The sequence below is a fragment of the Pseudochaenichthys georgianus genome, chromosome 4 (genome assembly GCF_902827115.2).
Source record: "Pseudochaenichthys georgianus chromosome 4, fPseGeo1.2, whole genome shotgun sequence".
Taxonomy (NCBI): domain Eukaryota; kingdom Metazoa; phylum Chordata; class Actinopteri; order Perciformes; family Channichthyidae; genus Pseudochaenichthys; species Pseudochaenichthys georgianus.
The window spans coordinates 19601875-19620469 of NC_047506.1; the positions used below are offsets into that span (position 1 = coordinate 19601875).

The 18595-nt window shown below is 40.2% G+C and overlaps 1 protein-coding gene across 2 annotated transcripts; it reads left to right on the top strand.

Annotated features, from left to right (window-relative positions):
- The first annotated feature begins 1711 nt into the window (after nucleotides 1-1711).
- Nucleotides 1712-16667, top strand: arrdc2 (arrestin domain containing 2). 2 transcript variants are annotated; one of them, XM_034081052.2, is made up of 8 exons: nucleotides 1712-1813; nucleotides 2515-2769; nucleotides 13385-13602; nucleotides 13703-13805; nucleotides 13906-14162; nucleotides 14273-14435; nucleotides 14896-15062; nucleotides 15258-16667. In XM_034081052.2, the coding sequence occupies exons 2-8, from the start codon at nucleotides 2517-2519 to the stop codon at nucleotides 15309-15311; spliced, it is 1215 nt and encodes a 404-aa protein (XP_033936943.1). In that variant the 5' UTR covers nucleotides 1712-1813; nucleotides 2515-2516; the 3' UTR covers nucleotides 15312-16667. The 2 variants fall into 2 exon arrangements, with proteins under 2 accessions (XP_033936943.1, XP_033936942.1); XM_034081051.1 differs by lacking the exons at nucleotides 1712-1813; nucleotides 2515-2769 and adding an exon at nucleotides 11363-11801.
- Nucleotides 16668-18595: the final 1928 nt, after the last annotated feature.

Genomic DNA, 18595 nt, shown 5'->3' on the forward strand with positions numbered 1-18595 from the left:
AAGGGGTCTTAAACCAAGAAACGAAATCTCATTGGCTGGTGTCAATTTCTGACAACGTGATTCGTTCAGATGCGTCACGTGTTGTGCTAAAACACTTCCTGGTTAGCTTTCCGCTAGAAATAGAAATCTGAAAATGGCAAAAGAACGGCGAAAAAAACGTTCACAGTGAAGACGACAACAATTGTCACTTGCACGAAGCAAGGTTATACAAAAAACAAATGACCCCGAACATGAAATACCTTCACGGAGTGCGTCGAGGCGCAAGCTGTCATCCAAAGAACAGGAGCTAGCGCCTCACTGCAATCTTTATAGGTCTTTTTCTCAAAATGAGTTTTTTCTCCTACTCTGAGTTCGAAATTTCAACTTCAGTAGCACGTACATACACCAAACCTTCCAGTTATATTCCTATCAATATTATGAAGGCTTTTACAGAAGGGTTTGTTCATATATCATTCATAGCCTGAATTATACAACATTGTACACCCAAAAACACAAATTTATATTTTAGGGCTGTTGACAGTATTTTCTGATTTACGGAGTCATACATTTTGAACTTGGCTTTAACCAAAGTTCAGATTTCTATTCCTGAAATGTGTTAAAATATGTGCATATTTAATGAGATAATGGATAATTTGCATATATAAACATGCTATTTCAGAAAACTTGTAATACAAAAAACAATTGCCTTATTGTAAGTAATTAGAAATGTCTAGCTGATACCTTTAAGTTAAAAAAATTACCCTATTCACCTGGGGTGTCTCGCCATAGATTTTCAGCCAGATATGTTAATTTAGACCATGGAGTTTATGACACTTTCATATTAATTGACTGAATTAATGTAGTTTACTTGTGCACCTGGTCAATTTAAATCAAATATTTGTCAATGTGTAAGCATGAAAGTTAGGCAACAGGACATGCTTCTGGATCATACCTCTGCCTTACTGGTTTGAACGATACTATAAACGTTACATGCAAAGGTATCAACAGAAATCTTAACAATATGAGAACAGTATAATGTTATTTTGATACAATATTATAAGTTAAGGTCACAAAGTATTATGTCTTACTGCATTGCCAGTGATTTCATGTATTCACCATATGGAGTTTTATTATTAAGCTAATTGTTGCTTTCGAGTACTAAGGCACGTGGTTTAAATAAAACAAAAACAAAACTGAGGTGATTCAGACTTGTTCTCAGATGTGTAAGCTTTTTTTTGGTCCTACTACTGTTTTTGAAAAAATAAGTTTTTATAAATTGTATTTATGATAGTTATTTATTTCATCACATACTTGTATGATCTGTACTTTATCAACAGTTTGCATATTGACCATAGGATTGACCATAGGCTATACATAATGACAAATTAATTATAATAAATTACCAGTGATTAAAACGTTTTAAACTCTAAAAAACAAGCCGCCTTCAAAATAAAAGTATACGTCAAAAACAGATGGAGTCAATCTTTTGCGTATTTATATCATAACTTTCTATTACATGATTCCTATATGCCACATTCATTCAATATTCTGCTCATATACGCATAAACCCAAAAGGACAAAGGGTGAAATCAGGTGAATTAAGGTGGACATGCTTTTAATTTGAAGGGTCTAACCGGAACCTCACCTTGTGATGCTGAGTTAGCTGACGTGCAGTCAGTCCACGCTGCTCTCCTCCTGCTGTCGTTATAAAGGCTGGGCTTCCTCTGAAGTGAAACATCCAGTAGGAGTGAGTACACGTTTTGTTTTTTCTACCGTAAACCTCGGCTTAAAGAGGACCTCTACGTTGCTCCAGACCATAGCTCCAGACCTGTCGGTGAGTTTTTAAAAAATAATATAGACGTCAACTCCACGTGCACCACTCTATCTATAAAACGTAGTCCCGGATCTGAATCTTGATTGTCTGAAACTCGTCCTCAGTCGTTTATAAAATACACTTAAACAAGCACTGCCGAAAATATAATTAGACTCACAGAATCATATTGATATAACTCAGAATATATATTAATGTTTTTTTAAATGGCATGTCAAAATGGCATGCTACTTATTTGATTACGAATCGTGACTCATAATGGTTTGATTTGTTTATTAGGTAAATGTAAAAGATAATTTTCATTTAAAGAGGCTAGTATACTGTAATTATTAAGTAACCTCTTTCTGCAGTATTTTTTTTAACCACAGAACAATAAATACAGTGTTTTAATTTGTTCTACATTTTGTAAAAACAACAAACAGATTACCCAGCAGTAGCTACTCTTGGGCTTACCCTGGCATGTCTGGGACCCTTAACAGAATCACCCAACCCCACCCTAAAAATAAGATCCCTGTGATAAATAACAAAAATGTACAATATGTTCTGTTTCTTTCCCAATTATTTGTAAAAAGCTAATAAAGGTCCCCCTCTGACTATTTGCAGTGTGTTTTTAACAGCAATGGAAACCAATTCCCAATACAGTACACAATGGGTATTTATTACAGCTCCCAACCTTATCAAACTCTTTATTGTCTCCACTCCAGAAATGACGTTGAACAACATAAAGTTTTTCAAGCTGGAGCTGGATGGTCCAGCTGATGCAGCGTTCACCGGAGGGGAGCTGGTGGCTGGCCAGGTGGTCCTAGAGCTCCGCAGGGACACCAGGGTGCACTCCATGAAGGTGCAGGGTCGAGGGGTGGCCATAGCACACTGGCTGGAGAACCGTGGCATGAACTCAGTCTATAATGACTACACCTCCAATGTCACGTACTTCAGAAAGAGACAGCATCTGATTCGAGGTCAGTGGTAAAGGCTGCAGATATATGGTTGATAGTACTCTTCGTGTTTATTTATATTCACTGTGTTTATTTGTCAAGATAACCACCAGTAAAACCCAGCTGATTTGCCGTAACTGGCGTGTTTGTTAAACAGGTAACCATATACTGTTTTTAATTGTGTCCTTAATTTCTATATTTTGGGTTTGGTTTTTTGTAATTTAGCAAAAAGAAAAGCAATTTATTAGAGCTAGTTCAGTGAAGAAAGCCAAACCAAAAGCTGTGCGAAGGTGACTAAATAAACTATTGAGTAGATCATCCCCTATTGTATCAGTATCATATTCTTGTAAGATATCATCCATCTTTTTAAAGCTTTGCTGTGATATACATGGTAACAGAACATCAGCATGTATGGCAGCTGGTGGATGTAAAAGTTCTCTTTCTAAATTGAATAATGTGCAGAAAAAATGCTGATATGCTCTTTCATGTGCCAGCTGGTGGCCACTGTATCTTGTAGTTGCTGCTAGAGATGTCCCGATCCGATCACGTGATCGGGGATCGGAGCCGATCACGTGATTTTCAAAAGATCGGGGATCGGGAGAAAAAAAATCGGGGATCGGGATTTTTATTTTTTTTTTTTTATAATTTTTTTTTAATGTTACAAAACAAAAATTACCATGTTCACGTCTTAAAGTCATCCTGAGGACTTAGTTTTGGTTTAAAATTACACAACATCATGTATGTGTTGCTTTCTTTGGGCTTGTTTTCATAGACCTGGTTGCTTATTTCTCTGAAATCTGGCAACAGAGTGGGCGCAGTGTCTAATAGTAGCAGTAAGCTAACGAGAGGCTACGTTCAGCTGGTGACTCGGGAGTCAGGACAGAGAAAATGTCAGGAGTTTGGAAGTATTATAAAATTGAAAGCGAAGGCAGTGTAACAGCCAGATGCAATGTTTGCAAGGCGGAGGTTCCGCGTGGTGGAAAGAACAGAGCTACGTTCAACACGACCAATCTAATACGCTACCTGAGAAACAAACACCAACAACAACACGGCGAGTACACAGCGGCCACTCAGGTAACGGCACTGAAACAACCGACACTTTCAGAGACTTTTAAAAGGAAAGAGAAACTGCCCCAGAACAGTGAAAAGGCCAAACAAATAACTAGATAGCTGAATTCATCGCATTGGATGACCAGCCGTTATCTGTTACCTTTTTTTTTTCTTAATGCATTGCATAAAGATCGGATCGGGAAAAATCGGTATCGGCAAATTGTCAAAATCAAATGATCGGAATCGGATCGGGAGCAAAAAAAGGTGATCGGGACATCCCTAGTTGCTGCAGTTTGCAAAATTAAGCCACCTGGGCCAAATGTCTTGCATGGAAACCTGGGAAAAAAGTCGACACTGGCTCATCCAAATGCATCTGCCAGATAACGTAATTCTAACATTAAATACAAATCCATTAGTGCTGAGTTCAAATAAACACTACTGGTTAACTCAGTTCTATGTTGGACATAACATTCTAAAGTGAGAAATTCCCTGGGCGTGGAAAGCACAAGGCAGCTTAAAATCAGACAGAGAATATAGGCCATAGAAGGTGAGTAAATAAACTGTAGACAGTGGTTACTGATTTATCAGATGCTCTGTAAACAGTATCCCTGGTTGGAAAGGTAAATACGAATGGTGGTGATATCTTGGATAAAACAAAAATAAATGTGTGTTGTTGCTTTAGCACAGGGGTCTCCAACTTTTCTCCACCTGAGAGCTACTTTGAAAAAATGAAAGTGGCCAAGAGCTAGTTTGCATCGCTTACATTTATTCACATAGCACTCATCAGTTGAATTAAGCTACTTTTGTGTGAAATCAATACCTAAAGCTTATCTAAAATCTTAACTTCACATCAAGGTCCAAGAAAACGACAATTTCTAACATTAATATGGACAACATAGTAAGTACTTCACTGAAGATTCACATAAATGTCCAAGAGCAAATTACAATGTTTTCACGTCTTAGTATGGCCCACATAGTAAATACATCGCCTTAATCACCACATTGCAAGCATCTTATGGCACGTGTGTAAAATAAGTACATTCACTATTTTTTACAGTTAGTGAGATGACGGGCGCTGCATGGAGTCCACCATAGAGGTGTATGCTGGACCCACTTAGGTTCACTCTAATGGCGTCATTTATGTTCATCAGTCAGTCTTGTTCTGTATTTAGATTTCATTCATGCCAGAAAAAGCTGCTTCACAAAGGGATGTATACAGAACCACATAAAGCAGACAGGTTCAGTGCTGCTTGGTGAATGTTCTTATAGTTGTCTGAGTCTACAAGGCTCCAGAAATGTTGCGAGTTTTGCTGAGACTTAAGCTGAACATGATTTTGGAGATTTATAACCTCCATCTCCACAGGATTGACACTGAACAGTGCAGCCATCTTTTCTTCTTCTTCGTGTTGACATGAAATTATAAACCATAATTACTCAATTATAGGTCTAGCCTCCATATATCTGTGTGTGTGAAATTGTTCCATCCTCAAAAACAAAAAACTAATACTTCTGCTTCTAGCAACGGTCTTCTGTTAAAAAAAGGACAGTGAATGTCTTGAATGAGGCTCACACACATGAAGTCTGAACACAGCAGACAACAGGAGTATTTACAACAGCATTATAAAAACAAAAATAGTGCATGTGGGTGCACACTTACATTCTCTGTCTTACTGTTGCATGAATCCCATGAATGTATGAGATTAAGTTAGCTTCATTATATCAATCAGTGATTAAGTGAATAATAAAGTTTATATCGGGTCACTATCAGCCATTATTTTCAGGAGGGGGCGGGGTTTGGAGGAGACTGTGATCGCAGAAGCTTTCCTCCTGCCTTCACAAACATTACACACGTTTTTATCAACTGAAAATAGCAAGAGGACATTCATACTCTGCAATCCAAGACTTGATTAAATCCACCAAAAACCTGACATGACGATAACGAGTGTTTTCAAAAACTCAAATCCCTCCCTGTGTGTCTCTGAGCCGCAGCGACGCGGACTGATTCAGAGCGGGTCATTCTGCTGTTGGTTCTGGACTGGTGCTGCTGGATAAAGCAGACTGCTCCGTGTGTGGTGTCGCTGTGCCGCTGTCACGTTTGTTCCTTGATCTCTGCGTCATCGACCAATTTGATATTCGTGTGACAGAAACAATTCTAAAATAAAAGGAGCAACGTTACTATGCTATAATCGAGCGGCGAGCTACTGAAAAGCTGCCCGCGAGCTACCGGTAGCTCGCGATCGACGTGTTGGAGACCCCTGCTTTAGCAGAATGTTCAAACAAGTTTCAAATTGCAAATAAAGGTGCACCAGGCAGGTTTTATATTTTAATAGGTCAATTTCAGCTGAGATCACGCACCGTGGTTGGTTGTAAGAGGGACGAGGCGCATCACGTGTAAATGTATCATTGGTGCTCGAGTTGACTGCCTGAACTAGCTCACAGGCTTTGCCCAATTGATTATCCATCTTTTTAAAATAAATTATAAAGAATGAAATATTAAACATTTGATTTGTCAGTTACTATCAGTAACCAGCGCTGATATTTTTAACTGATGCAGAAAAGCAAGCTAACATTTAACTTTATAGATTACCAGTAATCGACCGTTTATCAATATTTACATTTAATTTATCTATTATTTATCTTAGTGATTTTGCTTCTTCATCCTCTGCCCAATTCAAGTGTGGTGTTTCTGTGGTTGTTTTGAGAAAATTGCTTCAAGGCCTCTGATTGGCCCATTGAAACAAGTAACCTGATTGGCCAATTAAAACAAGATATTTGATTGATTCATTTAAACAAGCCATCTGATGGCCAATTGAAAGATGGCAATTTTATAATCCACTACATCAAGACATTTGATTGGTCTACTGAAACGAGCCATCTGATGGCCATTTGAAACCCAGCATTTGATTTATCCACTACATCAACACATTTGATAGGGTTTACTTCCAATAGATTTTCTTGGTAGTCTCTACATGTTACATATACCTACCATATTGTATACATCTAGGACAAAGCACAGCAGGGACTGTGGCGCTGTTGAGCCTTTTGCCATGACCATCATCCTGACCCCAGACCCTAATCATACGGAGAAACGCTTCTGTTGCTATGAAACAATACAATGTTGAAATCAACAATATTATTTCCAAGTCTGTTTCTGGATTGTGGACAGGTACCACCATTAGAGGGCTTAAGGTGCTGTCAGTGTGTTTGTGGTCTGAGCTTTAAATGTCTTTCAGACCGACATTCTGTAGACCAATGTTGTCTATAGAATCTGTGAAGGAAATAACAGTGCCTTTTTTGTTTTTGCAAAGCTTCAGCTTCTCATGTATGTTTCAAATCCCTTCATATTGATGTTTTTATGTGCAAAGCAAAAGGATAAGCAGTACATTTTATGTTCAAAAGAAGAAAAAAGGATGCTGTGTTTGGTTCTATTTACATGGGACATTAAAGAGCCTGTGACAGCATCCCAACAACTGTTGTGCAATGAAATATTGGGCTACGAGTAATCTCGAACCGTGAGTTTAAAAAATAAAAAGCGATACCGTTCCGTTAAATATCAATAATTTCGAACATCGCGGGGAAATTCCTTCGACTCATTTTGAAGTTTTGGGGGAAGCCGGAAGTGACGTCAATGCGGGAACGCTTCACTGTGCGGCGAGAGAGCCAAACACGGACAAAGTGTGTTGTCATGCGTAGAAATGGTGAATTACTGAGTTTAGGCACGTTAATAACGTTTTAATGAACTACAGTATATTCATATTTGTCAGTGCTTTCATGTCAATTTGGCGATATAAACATAAATGATCGTGGTGAAGATGATTATTACATTAGGATTACAAATCGGTAGTGAGAGCTACTGAATTTCCTCCCGTAGGATGTGATATAAAAACAAATCGATTATTTTTGTAGTTGTATACTCAAGTGGATGAAACTACATTTATTAGTGCTTTCATGTCAATTCGGCGAACATATGATACATTAAATGATCGTGAGGATGATGATTAAAAATCGTTTGTTTGTGCCGGTCTGCATTTCCTGATGAGAAAACAAACCGATGCTTTTTGTAGTTGTAGTACACCAACATGGATTAAACGTGTGTTTTTTTTTTAACCACAATGTTGGGGAAATTAATGGATAAAATGCACGGATTATTATTATTATTCCCACTCCGATCGGGACACTAGGTCCACCGTTTCCCCGCAGCGAGGCTCCCCCCGTTGACAGTCCGAAGTGGGCCGGTCGGATAAGTCACTAGGCTTGTTTGAGACGCGTTGCGGCTCGCCTCGAAAGTAGACGAGAGTAGCCGATCGCAGCCGGGGGAGGTCTCAAAAAGCTCGCCTGAAGTCGGACAGCTCGGAGTCGGCTTCTTCATCTTTTTCTTCTTCTCTCGTTTTTTTGGCGGATTGCAAACAGCTTGAAGGTGCATACCGCCACCTCCGGAGTCGGCTTGACTCGGTTTGCATTTATAAAGAATGCACATGTGTTTAATCGTTAATGTCAGATATGTACTAAGTAAATACATTTGTTCCTGCTCAAGATTAGATTCAACTTTATTGTTATTGCACATATTACAGGTACTGAGACAACGAAATGCAGTTTAGCTTCTAACCAGGTGCAACAAGCAGTGAAGTGGAAAGTAATGTACACAATCTACAGAATAACATATAGAATGAATTGAATGATGAATAAACAGTGGGGTATGAATACACTAGATATCAGCCTGTGAGCAGTATGAACAGTGTGTATGAATATGCTAAGATATATAAAGTATGAAAACGGTAAGCAGTATAGTATAAAATATATAGATATTAATTTCATGATGATAAACATTGTGGAACAATGATGAAAAATGGGAATGGATGTGGCGAGTCGACGTAAAACTGACACAAAACAACAACAAACTTTTGCCAGCCAATTGGAGAGTTTCATCAGCAGCACGTGGTAAACACCACCAATAAGCGCTCAGCTCGAGATACCAGCGAGCCGTTTCCCATCAAGCATTTCGCTTCCGCAGCTCGTGGAGAGCAACTGCGCCAACTCGCCTCGCTCTCAAGGCTGCGGGCGTCTTTGTCCCGCGAGATTTCAAAGTCTCATGTGGGCGAGCCTCCAGAGCAAGTCGGACAAAATGACTAACCATCATGCAATGCACTAGCAAGACGTTGATCGCAACTGCGCAGGTCTTGCTTGTCTCAAACAAGCCTACTAGCACATCCCCCATAGGCGGCGCGTGAGGCTCAGGTTTGGGAAGGCTAAATAACTTTTTTTTACCTGACGCAGCCCGCCTCCGGCGTCTATAGAAAAGAGATCGGTGTGCGGAGTTTAAATCTCTCAAGTCATATTACAGGATAAAGGAAATACAGTTTAAACTGCCGTATGCAGAGAAGACGCCGACGTGTCGCACTTATCATTCATATTACATCATCAATCAGATCATCGATCATATAATATAATATATTTCCTTATCTGAGTCAGCTTCTCCAGACGTATCTGGCCGTGCAACACTTACAGTGTCACAGTTGTGAGAAAGTGAAAAACAGAGGGTGAAGGAAGGAAAGAGTCGGGCCGGGAGCTGTTTGAAAAATGCAGCTGTTGCCGCGGTTACTAGGAAAACAACACGTGGTTCCCCATGGCCCGTCCTCCTCCACCACACAGCTGCTGCTCTCCATTCATTTGACAACATGTTGTCGCTTATACCTCATTTATACCTTTCTGTGTTTTTTGTAAACATTTTAAGCTTTTTTTCCCCGCTTTGTTTTAAAGGCAGGAATGTATATGTCCGGTTTCAGAAAATAGTTTGGTTTTGCATTCAGGAGTTAAAGTTTAAGAGCTGGGAGTTGAAGAAAAAAAAGACATATCTCTCATGCATACCCATCTAAGAATAACACTTTATCATGCCCAACTTTGCGCTTAAGTATGTAGTGCCTCAATGTTAATATTTTGTAGCAATGTAGCACACTCAGCACTACCTCTTTTAGTGAACAAAGAGAAATAGATTAATGAATATGTTTACTTTAGTCTGCAGCAGTAGGAAAGGGCTTTCAGCCATCATTAGGGTGCTCATACTGAGTCATCTGCATAGCTGTAATGTTTATCAGGCCCAAAGTTGTGTGTAGACACCCACATGTTCATCTTATCAGGTCCCAGGCAGGGAGACAGATCCAGGATGCTGCTCCCGGACACCAGCAGGTGGCGTGCTGGGCTGTATTTCTCCCCAGGTCAGAACTTTCTGGATATCATTCAGGAGAAAAACACCAGTGATGCAAATTGGACAACTGACCTCTCAAAATATGTCATCATTCTGCTGCTTATTTCACCAATTTTTAGTAGAAGGAACCAATTTTACTTGAGGAAAGGAAAAGCCCTTTGTACTTTCTACTTGTATTCTTACCAGCAATGAGTGAATTAACAGTGAGGAGATTCTAAGTTGGAAAGCTCTTGCAAATGCCTAACTTGATTATTCTTCTATTCCAATCTACGTTAATCTTTTCCCAGAATCACACAGTTCAGTTCAGGCTGTGTAAAAACATGTCCTTACAGCTGTGCACATTGCCTCATACCTAACCACACGGTGGCACTGGAGAGCCAACTTCTTGCTCTCAGGGAACAAAGGAGAGTAAACAACTTTGTTTTTCTCAGACCAGACTTGATTTTTGTTGCGAGGACTTTTAAATTGAATGACAAGACTAACCCAGTGGGGAAACGAAGGAGTGTTTGTTTGGTTCATTGATTGCAGAATTTGCAAGAAAAGTCAATTTGCTCCAAATGGTCTTTGTTTCCAACTGTTGAAAGTGACTTTAATGTGTTGTGAAAAGGCTGGATGGGTGCTATGATTCATTACACGTTGCATACATTTTCGTTATTCTGGAACATGTAGTTTTTTCTGTGATGTATGTGTTGTATGCTTGTATCAATATAACATTGAAGTTTGAATGACTGTAGTTGTTTATTCATTCAGGGATCTGCTGGCATAAATTGCATAATATTGTGCATAGCTGTGTAACGGTATGTCAAAAGTGACATAGAAGAAGTGGAGTAAACAACTTTGGTCCAGAATGAAACTATTTTTCTCTGAGCTGAGCAGGGCGGATCTCTGCCAGACGGAGGCATGCTCAGAGCCTGTTTTCTTCGAGAACCTGTAACCATCAATCACCAGCAGGCCCTGTTTTCCTCTCTGCTGCCTCCACACCCTGTCTGTATGTTTATTATGTTGCCTTCAGGTTCGGCGCGGAAACTTGATAAGTGAGAATTTTACTATAAACCTAAGTTCTCAGGACTGGACTGTCAGCTTATTTCACTCGTCCCACACAACGTTTTTGAAAGTGTGATTACTTATGGAAAAAGCTGCTGCAATGTTTGTTCTAACTCCAGATTTCCAATTAAAACTTTCTTGATACGTTTTGTTGTTGATTTTGACCAAACAAAGTAGCCAAATGCAGTTGGATATCCCTTTTTACAAGTGCAGCACTGAGAAGTCGGTACAATAGAGGAGCTCCTGAAGGCAGCATCAGCCCTCAACCCTCTCCCTAGCCCTTGCATAAAACAATCCCGCCCACTTTCTTAGCCTGCAAATAGGGCTGCAGACTGAAAAGCACTTCTCAGTTTGAGCTTTAAACAAGTGAATACAATTAACCTGCAGTCTGAAGATCCACTTCATAACACTTTTGATATACTGCGGGGAGAAGAATAAGTGCATCACTCACTTTTGCTTTCGAGGGGAATTACATAGCCTGCAAAAATGATTTTCGACAAGTTAAAAAAGTTTGACATCGTCTTCGACTCTCCGGAGGTGGACTGTCCTCCGGTGTTCAGCAGCGGGGACGTGGTGTCCGGCCGGGTGGTGCTGGACCTGTCCGGGGAGAGTCGGGTTGAGTCGCTGAAGTTGCACGCAGAAGGATTCGCTAAAGTGCACTGGACCGAGTCCCGGTCCGCCGGCTCCAGCACCGCTTACACCCAGAACTACAGCGACGAGGTGGAGTACCTGAACCGGAGAGAGGTGCTGCTGCAGGCAGGTCAGTCCGCTATGCAGGCGCGGGGATGGGGGGAATCTGGAGGAGTATCCTCTCTGTAAACTTATCGAAGTGTCGGCTAGCATGGGGATCCATACCTCTCATTGAGCAAATGCCAAAAGAATGAAACAATAGCAGTGGTGTTTTTGTCACTGGTCTAGTTATTTGTTTGCAAACTGGGAATATGTGTTATGATTTAGAATGAGAGTTTAACGGATCATAAACAGTCTTGCTTTTTTCTGCTGCAGTCAAGTTGTGACTTGTTTTTGTAGTGCAGTTGTTGTTTACCTCACATCTGAGATGTTTTGTTGGCTATGTCTTGGTTTTTAAACTTGTTGCTGTTGTAGATGCACAATTGACTGGATCATTTAATTATTTGTGAAATAAATCAATGAATGAAGTTTACCTGTTTTTTTAGGGAGCTTTAAGAGATTGGGTTTCTTTGTTCATGGCCTTGAAGAAGTATAAATCCAGATTACAAAAAAGCTCAAAAGATATACTAAGGGATATGACTAAATCATTGTATGTGACTGGTAGTTATTTATTCTGCAGTAATGTTTTTTTGCCATAACTGAAATATAAAAACATTACAATATAAGATGAGAGCAACAGCTGCTTTATACCTCTTTCTCAATGTGAAAACATCTGTTGAACGAAATGTTCTTACACTAGACTTCTCCTCACTCGAAGAAACTCCTGGGTTGTTTTTCTCCACAGCTATGTGGGGGAGCCTCAGGTTTCTGCCTTCATTCATTGGGCACAGAGTTGCTCCAAGTGTCGACAGGAAGTTCACAGTCAAGGCTTTTTCAGTTTCATCCTGCAATGTTCAGTCAATGTTTGATTTCCTTTATACATTTTGTTTGCAAGATAAAACAAATAATATCTAACATTTGAAGTTTTTTTTTTCTTCTGGTGTGCACAAAACCATACAGCAGAAAGCTCAAAACAACCCACTTGACCCATTAAGAGGATTACACAGGGATAGCTTTGTTATTTAAATCAAGAAAGAGCCTCCAGCTAATAAAGTGACACAAAACACGTCGATTCTGTTAAACATGAACACATGTTCCTGGACCACTGAGACGGCTATATAATACAGCTTGAGGAAAACATGTTCTCAGTCAGCACAATAGAGCAGGATCTGCTCCTCTGAGCAAGCACAGAAGCCTTGTGATAGCATAGAAAGACAGATTTCTATTTGAACAAAGCTTTTAAAGACCTATTTTTACTTTCCCAGAAATTCAACCTTTTCTAATCAAAGTTTGAACTAGTGTCTTGTCAAATAGTTTTATCAGCACTTTGTTTACTTCTTCAGATGAATATAATGTATTCTTGTGACTCACCTTACTCCACATTTGATAATCAATCCCAGTAAAGTTTGAGAAACTTTTCTTATTTAATAGGGCTGAAATCAGTATAACATTTCTTTATGTATGCTTTATTACACCAACACAAAGGAATTGGTTATCTAGTAATTGTTGTCACTCTAATGTCCGGTACTCTTGAAAGGAAAATAAATAAACCAAAAGCAAAAACAAGTGCGTGTGTGAACAGTTACTCAATATTTAATTTTCTCCTTTCCTCAGATAATGGTGAAGTTACCGTCCTTCCTGCCGGCAGACACGAGTTTCCATTCAGCTTCCAGCTGCCTGAGGAGACGCTGGTCACCTCCTTCGAGGGCAAACACGGCAGCATTCGTTACTGGGTCAAAGTTAAGTTGCACAGGCCATGGGCCACTGTCAGGAAGATCAAGAAGGAGTTCACAGTCATCGAGCCCATCGACATCAACACGCCAGCCTTGCTGGTGAGAATCTCCACCTTCACATTTTGATTGTGTCATTACACACTTAATGGTTTTCTGGGTATTTTGAGGCACTATGCTCATTTGTTTTCATCATTCCCAGGCGCCACAGGCTGGAACGAAGGACAAGTTGGCACGTGCATGGTACCGCAACTTTGGACAGGTGTCTATAACCGCAAAGATCGACCGCAAAGGCTACACACCAGGTGAGAAGCTAGCCCCTAAAGCAACTCGCTCTAAAAACGCAATCTTTATGGGCCATTTTAGAAGTGAATGCAATTTCTAACATACCTTCCCTCTCCGCAGGTGAAGTGATACCTGTTTTTGCGGAGTTTGACAACTGTACCTCCAGATCAGTTGTGCCCAAAGCTTACATCACTCAGACGCAGACGTTCATCGCCCGCGGCAGCATGAAGCAGAAGCGAGCGGTGGTGGGCACGCTTTCTGGTGATATTGTAGGAGCCAGATGCAGGGAGACGTGGCACGGCCGCGCCATCAAAATCCCACCTGTGGGTCCCTCCATCCTGCAGTGCCGCATCATCAAAGTGGAGTACATGCTCAAGGTGAGTCCAGTCAACACTGGCTTAATTTCTTAGGAATGTAAAAGTTATATTCCCTCTTTTCATGCTGCACGTTGCAAATATGTCACTAAAAGCTCTCCTCCTCACACCAGGTTTGTGTTGATGTTCCTGGGACAACCAAGCTGTGCCTGGAGCTGCCTCTGGTCATAGGCACCATCCCTCTTCATCCCTTCGGCAGCCGGACCTCCAGCGTCAGCAGCCAGTACAGCTGCAACCTGGAGTGGCTCCGCATGGCCATCCCCGAGCAGCCTGAGCGTAAGTGTCATTTATTACTGCACTGATCTTCACACAGACATCTGTTAGTTAAAATGGGATTGAAAACCCAGTTCTTAAAAAAAAAATTGTTTACACAAGCAAAGTAAAAAAGCAAGTTAAACAGTGTATACTTTCCATTTGCTTTTTTTCAAGAAATGTCCTCTTCCAAATCATTGAATTGCTACTTCTCGCTTTTCAAAAGGCCTTTAACTGTTTGTGGGCCTGCTCCCTTTAGATGTTAAGATCACTGACTGACAGATGCCAACATGTATAAACAAAGATTACAATTTAGCAGAGATTCATGTTGGATCAAAACACTGTTTGTCAGTGCAGAAGGCTGCAAATGTTAAGTGGGTTTTCGAGAGTCTTAACTGCACTAATGACTCAGCAGCTTAGTGTTTGAACCTGTGTAGTTCTGTTTAGTCAGACCAGTGGACTAATCTCGCTTCTTTCCCTGCAGCCCCACCAGAGTACAGCTCTGTGGTGACCGAGGAGGAGGCCGAGCAGCGCAACAATGCAGCGGTTCCTGCATCGCAACACGCCGAAGACCTGAGTGGGATTCTGGAGCGCCCCCTCATGGCTTTTGTCCAAGAGTTTCGCTTCCGACCTCCGCCGGTATACTGCGAGGTGAGTCACCAACTGCTGGAAACAACATCCACCTACACCCAGGGTTCTCTCAGTTTAATTGGCATATATAAAGGCTTAGAGAGAAGTATCTTTTTGTGTGCAGGCAGAATGCATCACAAGGCTGAAGGTTTTGCTCAGAGAAATGCCAATTTAGCCTTCATCTTATGTTTCTTTATTTCCATTTTCTGCCATCAGGTTGACCCCAACCCTCAGCCCTTAAACATGAGACCTCGCTGCATGACATGTTGAACCATGAGCCCTGACTGAGCGTCAAGCGACCTAACTTAAAGAATCAAGAGATTTATCTTCTCCTGGATTACTGCTTTCTGATGATGGCACCTGATCCCACCGAGTGTCGTGGAGAGAGACTGGAGCGCCACGGAGAGTTCAGGAGACAGAGCTCACAGGAACTGGATGTGTGTGGAAGACTTTGTTTCACGTCCATAAAGAAAAGTGGACATTTTCCGATTGTGTTACAAGAAAAAGAACTACTCCAAATCAGTTCCTGTTCTCCCAAGTGATTTATGGCTCCTTTATGAGAAGCGAGCTGTAAATACCTCCCAATCAATGATTCCCTCATGTGAAGCGAATTTTGTGATTTAAGGAGTTTTGGACATATTTGTGGGGAAAGATCACTTGAAAATTGTCAGGTGGAGAGTTGAAATTGCAACTGGTGTTCAAATGTTCTAAGAAAGCACTCTTTATAAGATGATTTATTGTTGTCCTCTTTGATAAGCATACAGAGAAAAGTGCAATCTTAACTTTTCAACTCTCCTTGTCCTGGCAAACCCAGCAGATCTTAACAACCTACAGTGCTATGCATTGCGTCAGTCATCAGCAGGGAGCCTGTGATGATGTCTACTGTGACATACTGTATTTGAAGGTGTGAAAGTGGATCAAGTCAAGAAAGCAGTTGTTGATGTACTTTATGCATGCAGGTCACATTATGTAACAGGGAATAATAAGTATGCCTTAATTAACTGCTGTCAAAGATTGCATGAGAGTTTCAGGGAGTTGTTCTCTCAAAGAGATTAACAGCACTGAATGTATTCTTCAAGAACTTGGAACAAAACGGTTGGATTGTATGTGTATGAATTCCAAGAGAGGTGTTGTGTTAAGACTTAAGGCACTGAAGTGTCAGATAGCTGTGGTTGTTGATTTTAGCACAGGGATAAAATAGAAGAAGCAGTTTGTGTAGAGCTACAATACGCTCATATTAGCTCTCCCAGCTGCTAAACCAAAGGAGGAAGAGGAGATGGAGACGCTGAGCCACGTGGTCTGAAGCTTTTGATGGGAACCAGATGCGTTGGTGCTGTGGGGCGCTTTGTGACGCCTAACCAGAACACAGTGCTCAGCGTGCAAGGCCAGCCTTAAGCTGGAGATGCCACTGAAATGTCTGGACAAAGAACATTCCAAAACCTGACTGGAGGATTATGTGTTTGTTCCTCAACTTCCAAAAAAAACTGTAAAAGTATGAACAAAGTCTTCAGAGTCAGCTGTGTGACTTCTGTGGCATGTACTGAAATATATTTTTATACAAATTGTTCAGTCACAATCTTACCAACGTTTTATAAACTTCTTTTCTAATAAAAAAGATTAAAATAATGTTTGCACTCAGTGTTTTCTTTCAAACCTTGACTGGTATGTAAACTGTACACATGTCTGTTTAGCAAGTTGCGTGCCAGTGGATTAGTACGTCATGTTCAAGAGTGAGACAAGCTGATATGTTTGCCAAGGGCAGGGTTCATTGGAGAAAGAAGTTACAATCAGAGGATATGAAACAATAATTACAGACTCAAGTTGAGCCTCTTACAGCTTTAATAACACACTTTTGTTAATCCTGTTTACTCCGCCACACAAGGAAAAAGTGTCAAAAGGTATTTCTTCACACCATTGAATCTGTCAGATTGCTTTCAGCTCTTATATGGATCTCATTTAGTTTCCTCTTGTACATTTTGTACTTGGTTTACATGAATATTCAACAAGAATCAGTTGTTTGCCACATGTAAACACACAACATGTAAGGAACAAGCAGCTCAGGGAAGTATACTCAATGTTACACAAAGCTTTAAACACGACTGAAGGCCTTCTCTGGGGTTTAATCAGTGAATCATCTTAAGGAGAAAGTTAGAGCAATGTGGAGGAAACCAGTTTCAGTTAGAAGCTTTTATACTTTTTGTTGTGTAGATTTTGCCAGAACTTTAGACCATTACTTATAAATGAAAGTGAACAGTATCTGAGGTTATATGTTCAGCTACTTCATCATGCAATATGAGAAAATAAGATAATGCTCGATAGGAAACTCAAAATGAAAGTAAAAGTGTGGTCCATGTTAATCAAAAGGAAGGATGGTATTGCACCCAATTGAGCAATAAACTACCCGGTGTACACAAACACATTGAGCACTGTCACCTGACAGGGGATTTTCAGGAGGTGCTGATGCAGCATCATATTAAAGCTGCCATGATCATAGAAATGACACTAACCAATGTGGAGAAGAACTGGCATAATAAAATAGTTAATCATAGAACAAAAACAGATTTTATAACTCAATTAAAAGTCAGTTACCTTTGTCGACTGGCCTCAGACATGGTGAGTGAACACAGACTGATCTCAGTCTTTGGTATCAGTTCTCAGACCATAAATAAAAAGTAATAAATAAGAATTAAATCAGATTTAGTGCTGTAATTAATGACATCATGCATCAATGTTGGTAGTACACAATTGCTATACTAGCTGAGAAACACCCCTGTTCAAAATACCGTTACCATCAAATAACACACAACATAACCTTACCAGTTAAGGTTTCACTTAGCTCTCTCAGTATGAAATGAAGGCATTTCATCTTATTATTATTTGCTGGACACAGACTGAAGGGTTCTACTTGCAAAGCAGAATGTAGTATTCCCGCTAGTCATAATGAAGTGTAACTTAAAATGACTACCATTAACCAACTACGATCCATTTGTATCTGACTGAAGCAAAGAACATCCAGGTGTTCGACACTCAGAGGTCGTGCTGGTGTTCACCGCAGCGACCTTCAGTGACCTTCTCTGTTTTTTATGAAGGGACTCTTCCACCAGACAGACGTTATGACACAAGTAAAAAAAAATCTCCTGCAACATCCACCGTGTTCCTGTAATCATGTTTTGTAATGCTTTTGATTGATGCTCTGAGTTTGAATGAGTCATTTCATTTTAAATGGTTTGTTACCTCGGGTTGTTAAACCTGCATGTCTGGTTTTATTATAGCGCGTCTCCTCACATCATTTTGAGTTGAGTTAAAATGTAGGTGTACCACATAACCAAAACTACTTGTAACCCTAACCCAAAAAATAAGCCCACATCTATTTTACAAGGCAGTACATGACTTTGTTTGTTCTAAATCTTCATTATTCAACTTTGTTTACATAAAACATATCTGGGTTTTTATCTGAAATTTGTAGCTGCACCTACTATGAGCATCATTACGTTTTATTTTATATAATCCTGCAATTATCATCTCTAAACCAATTGCTCCATCTCAAACAACTG

Bases quoted from the DNA above. Each gene is read 5' to 3' on its own strand.
- arrdc2 (XM_034081051.1), top strand. From the start codon at position 11,528: ATGATTTTCGACAAGTTAAAAAAGTTTGACATCGTCTTCGACTCTCCG. The intron at 13,603-13,702 runs GTGAGAATCTCC...CATCATTCCCAG, and splicing joins TCAACACGCCAGCCTTGCTG to GCGCCACAGGCTGGAACGAA. The intron at 14,436-14,895 runs GTAAGTGTCATT...CTTTCCCTGCAG, and splicing joins CATCCCCGAGCAGCCTGAGC to CCCCACCAGAGTACAGCTCT.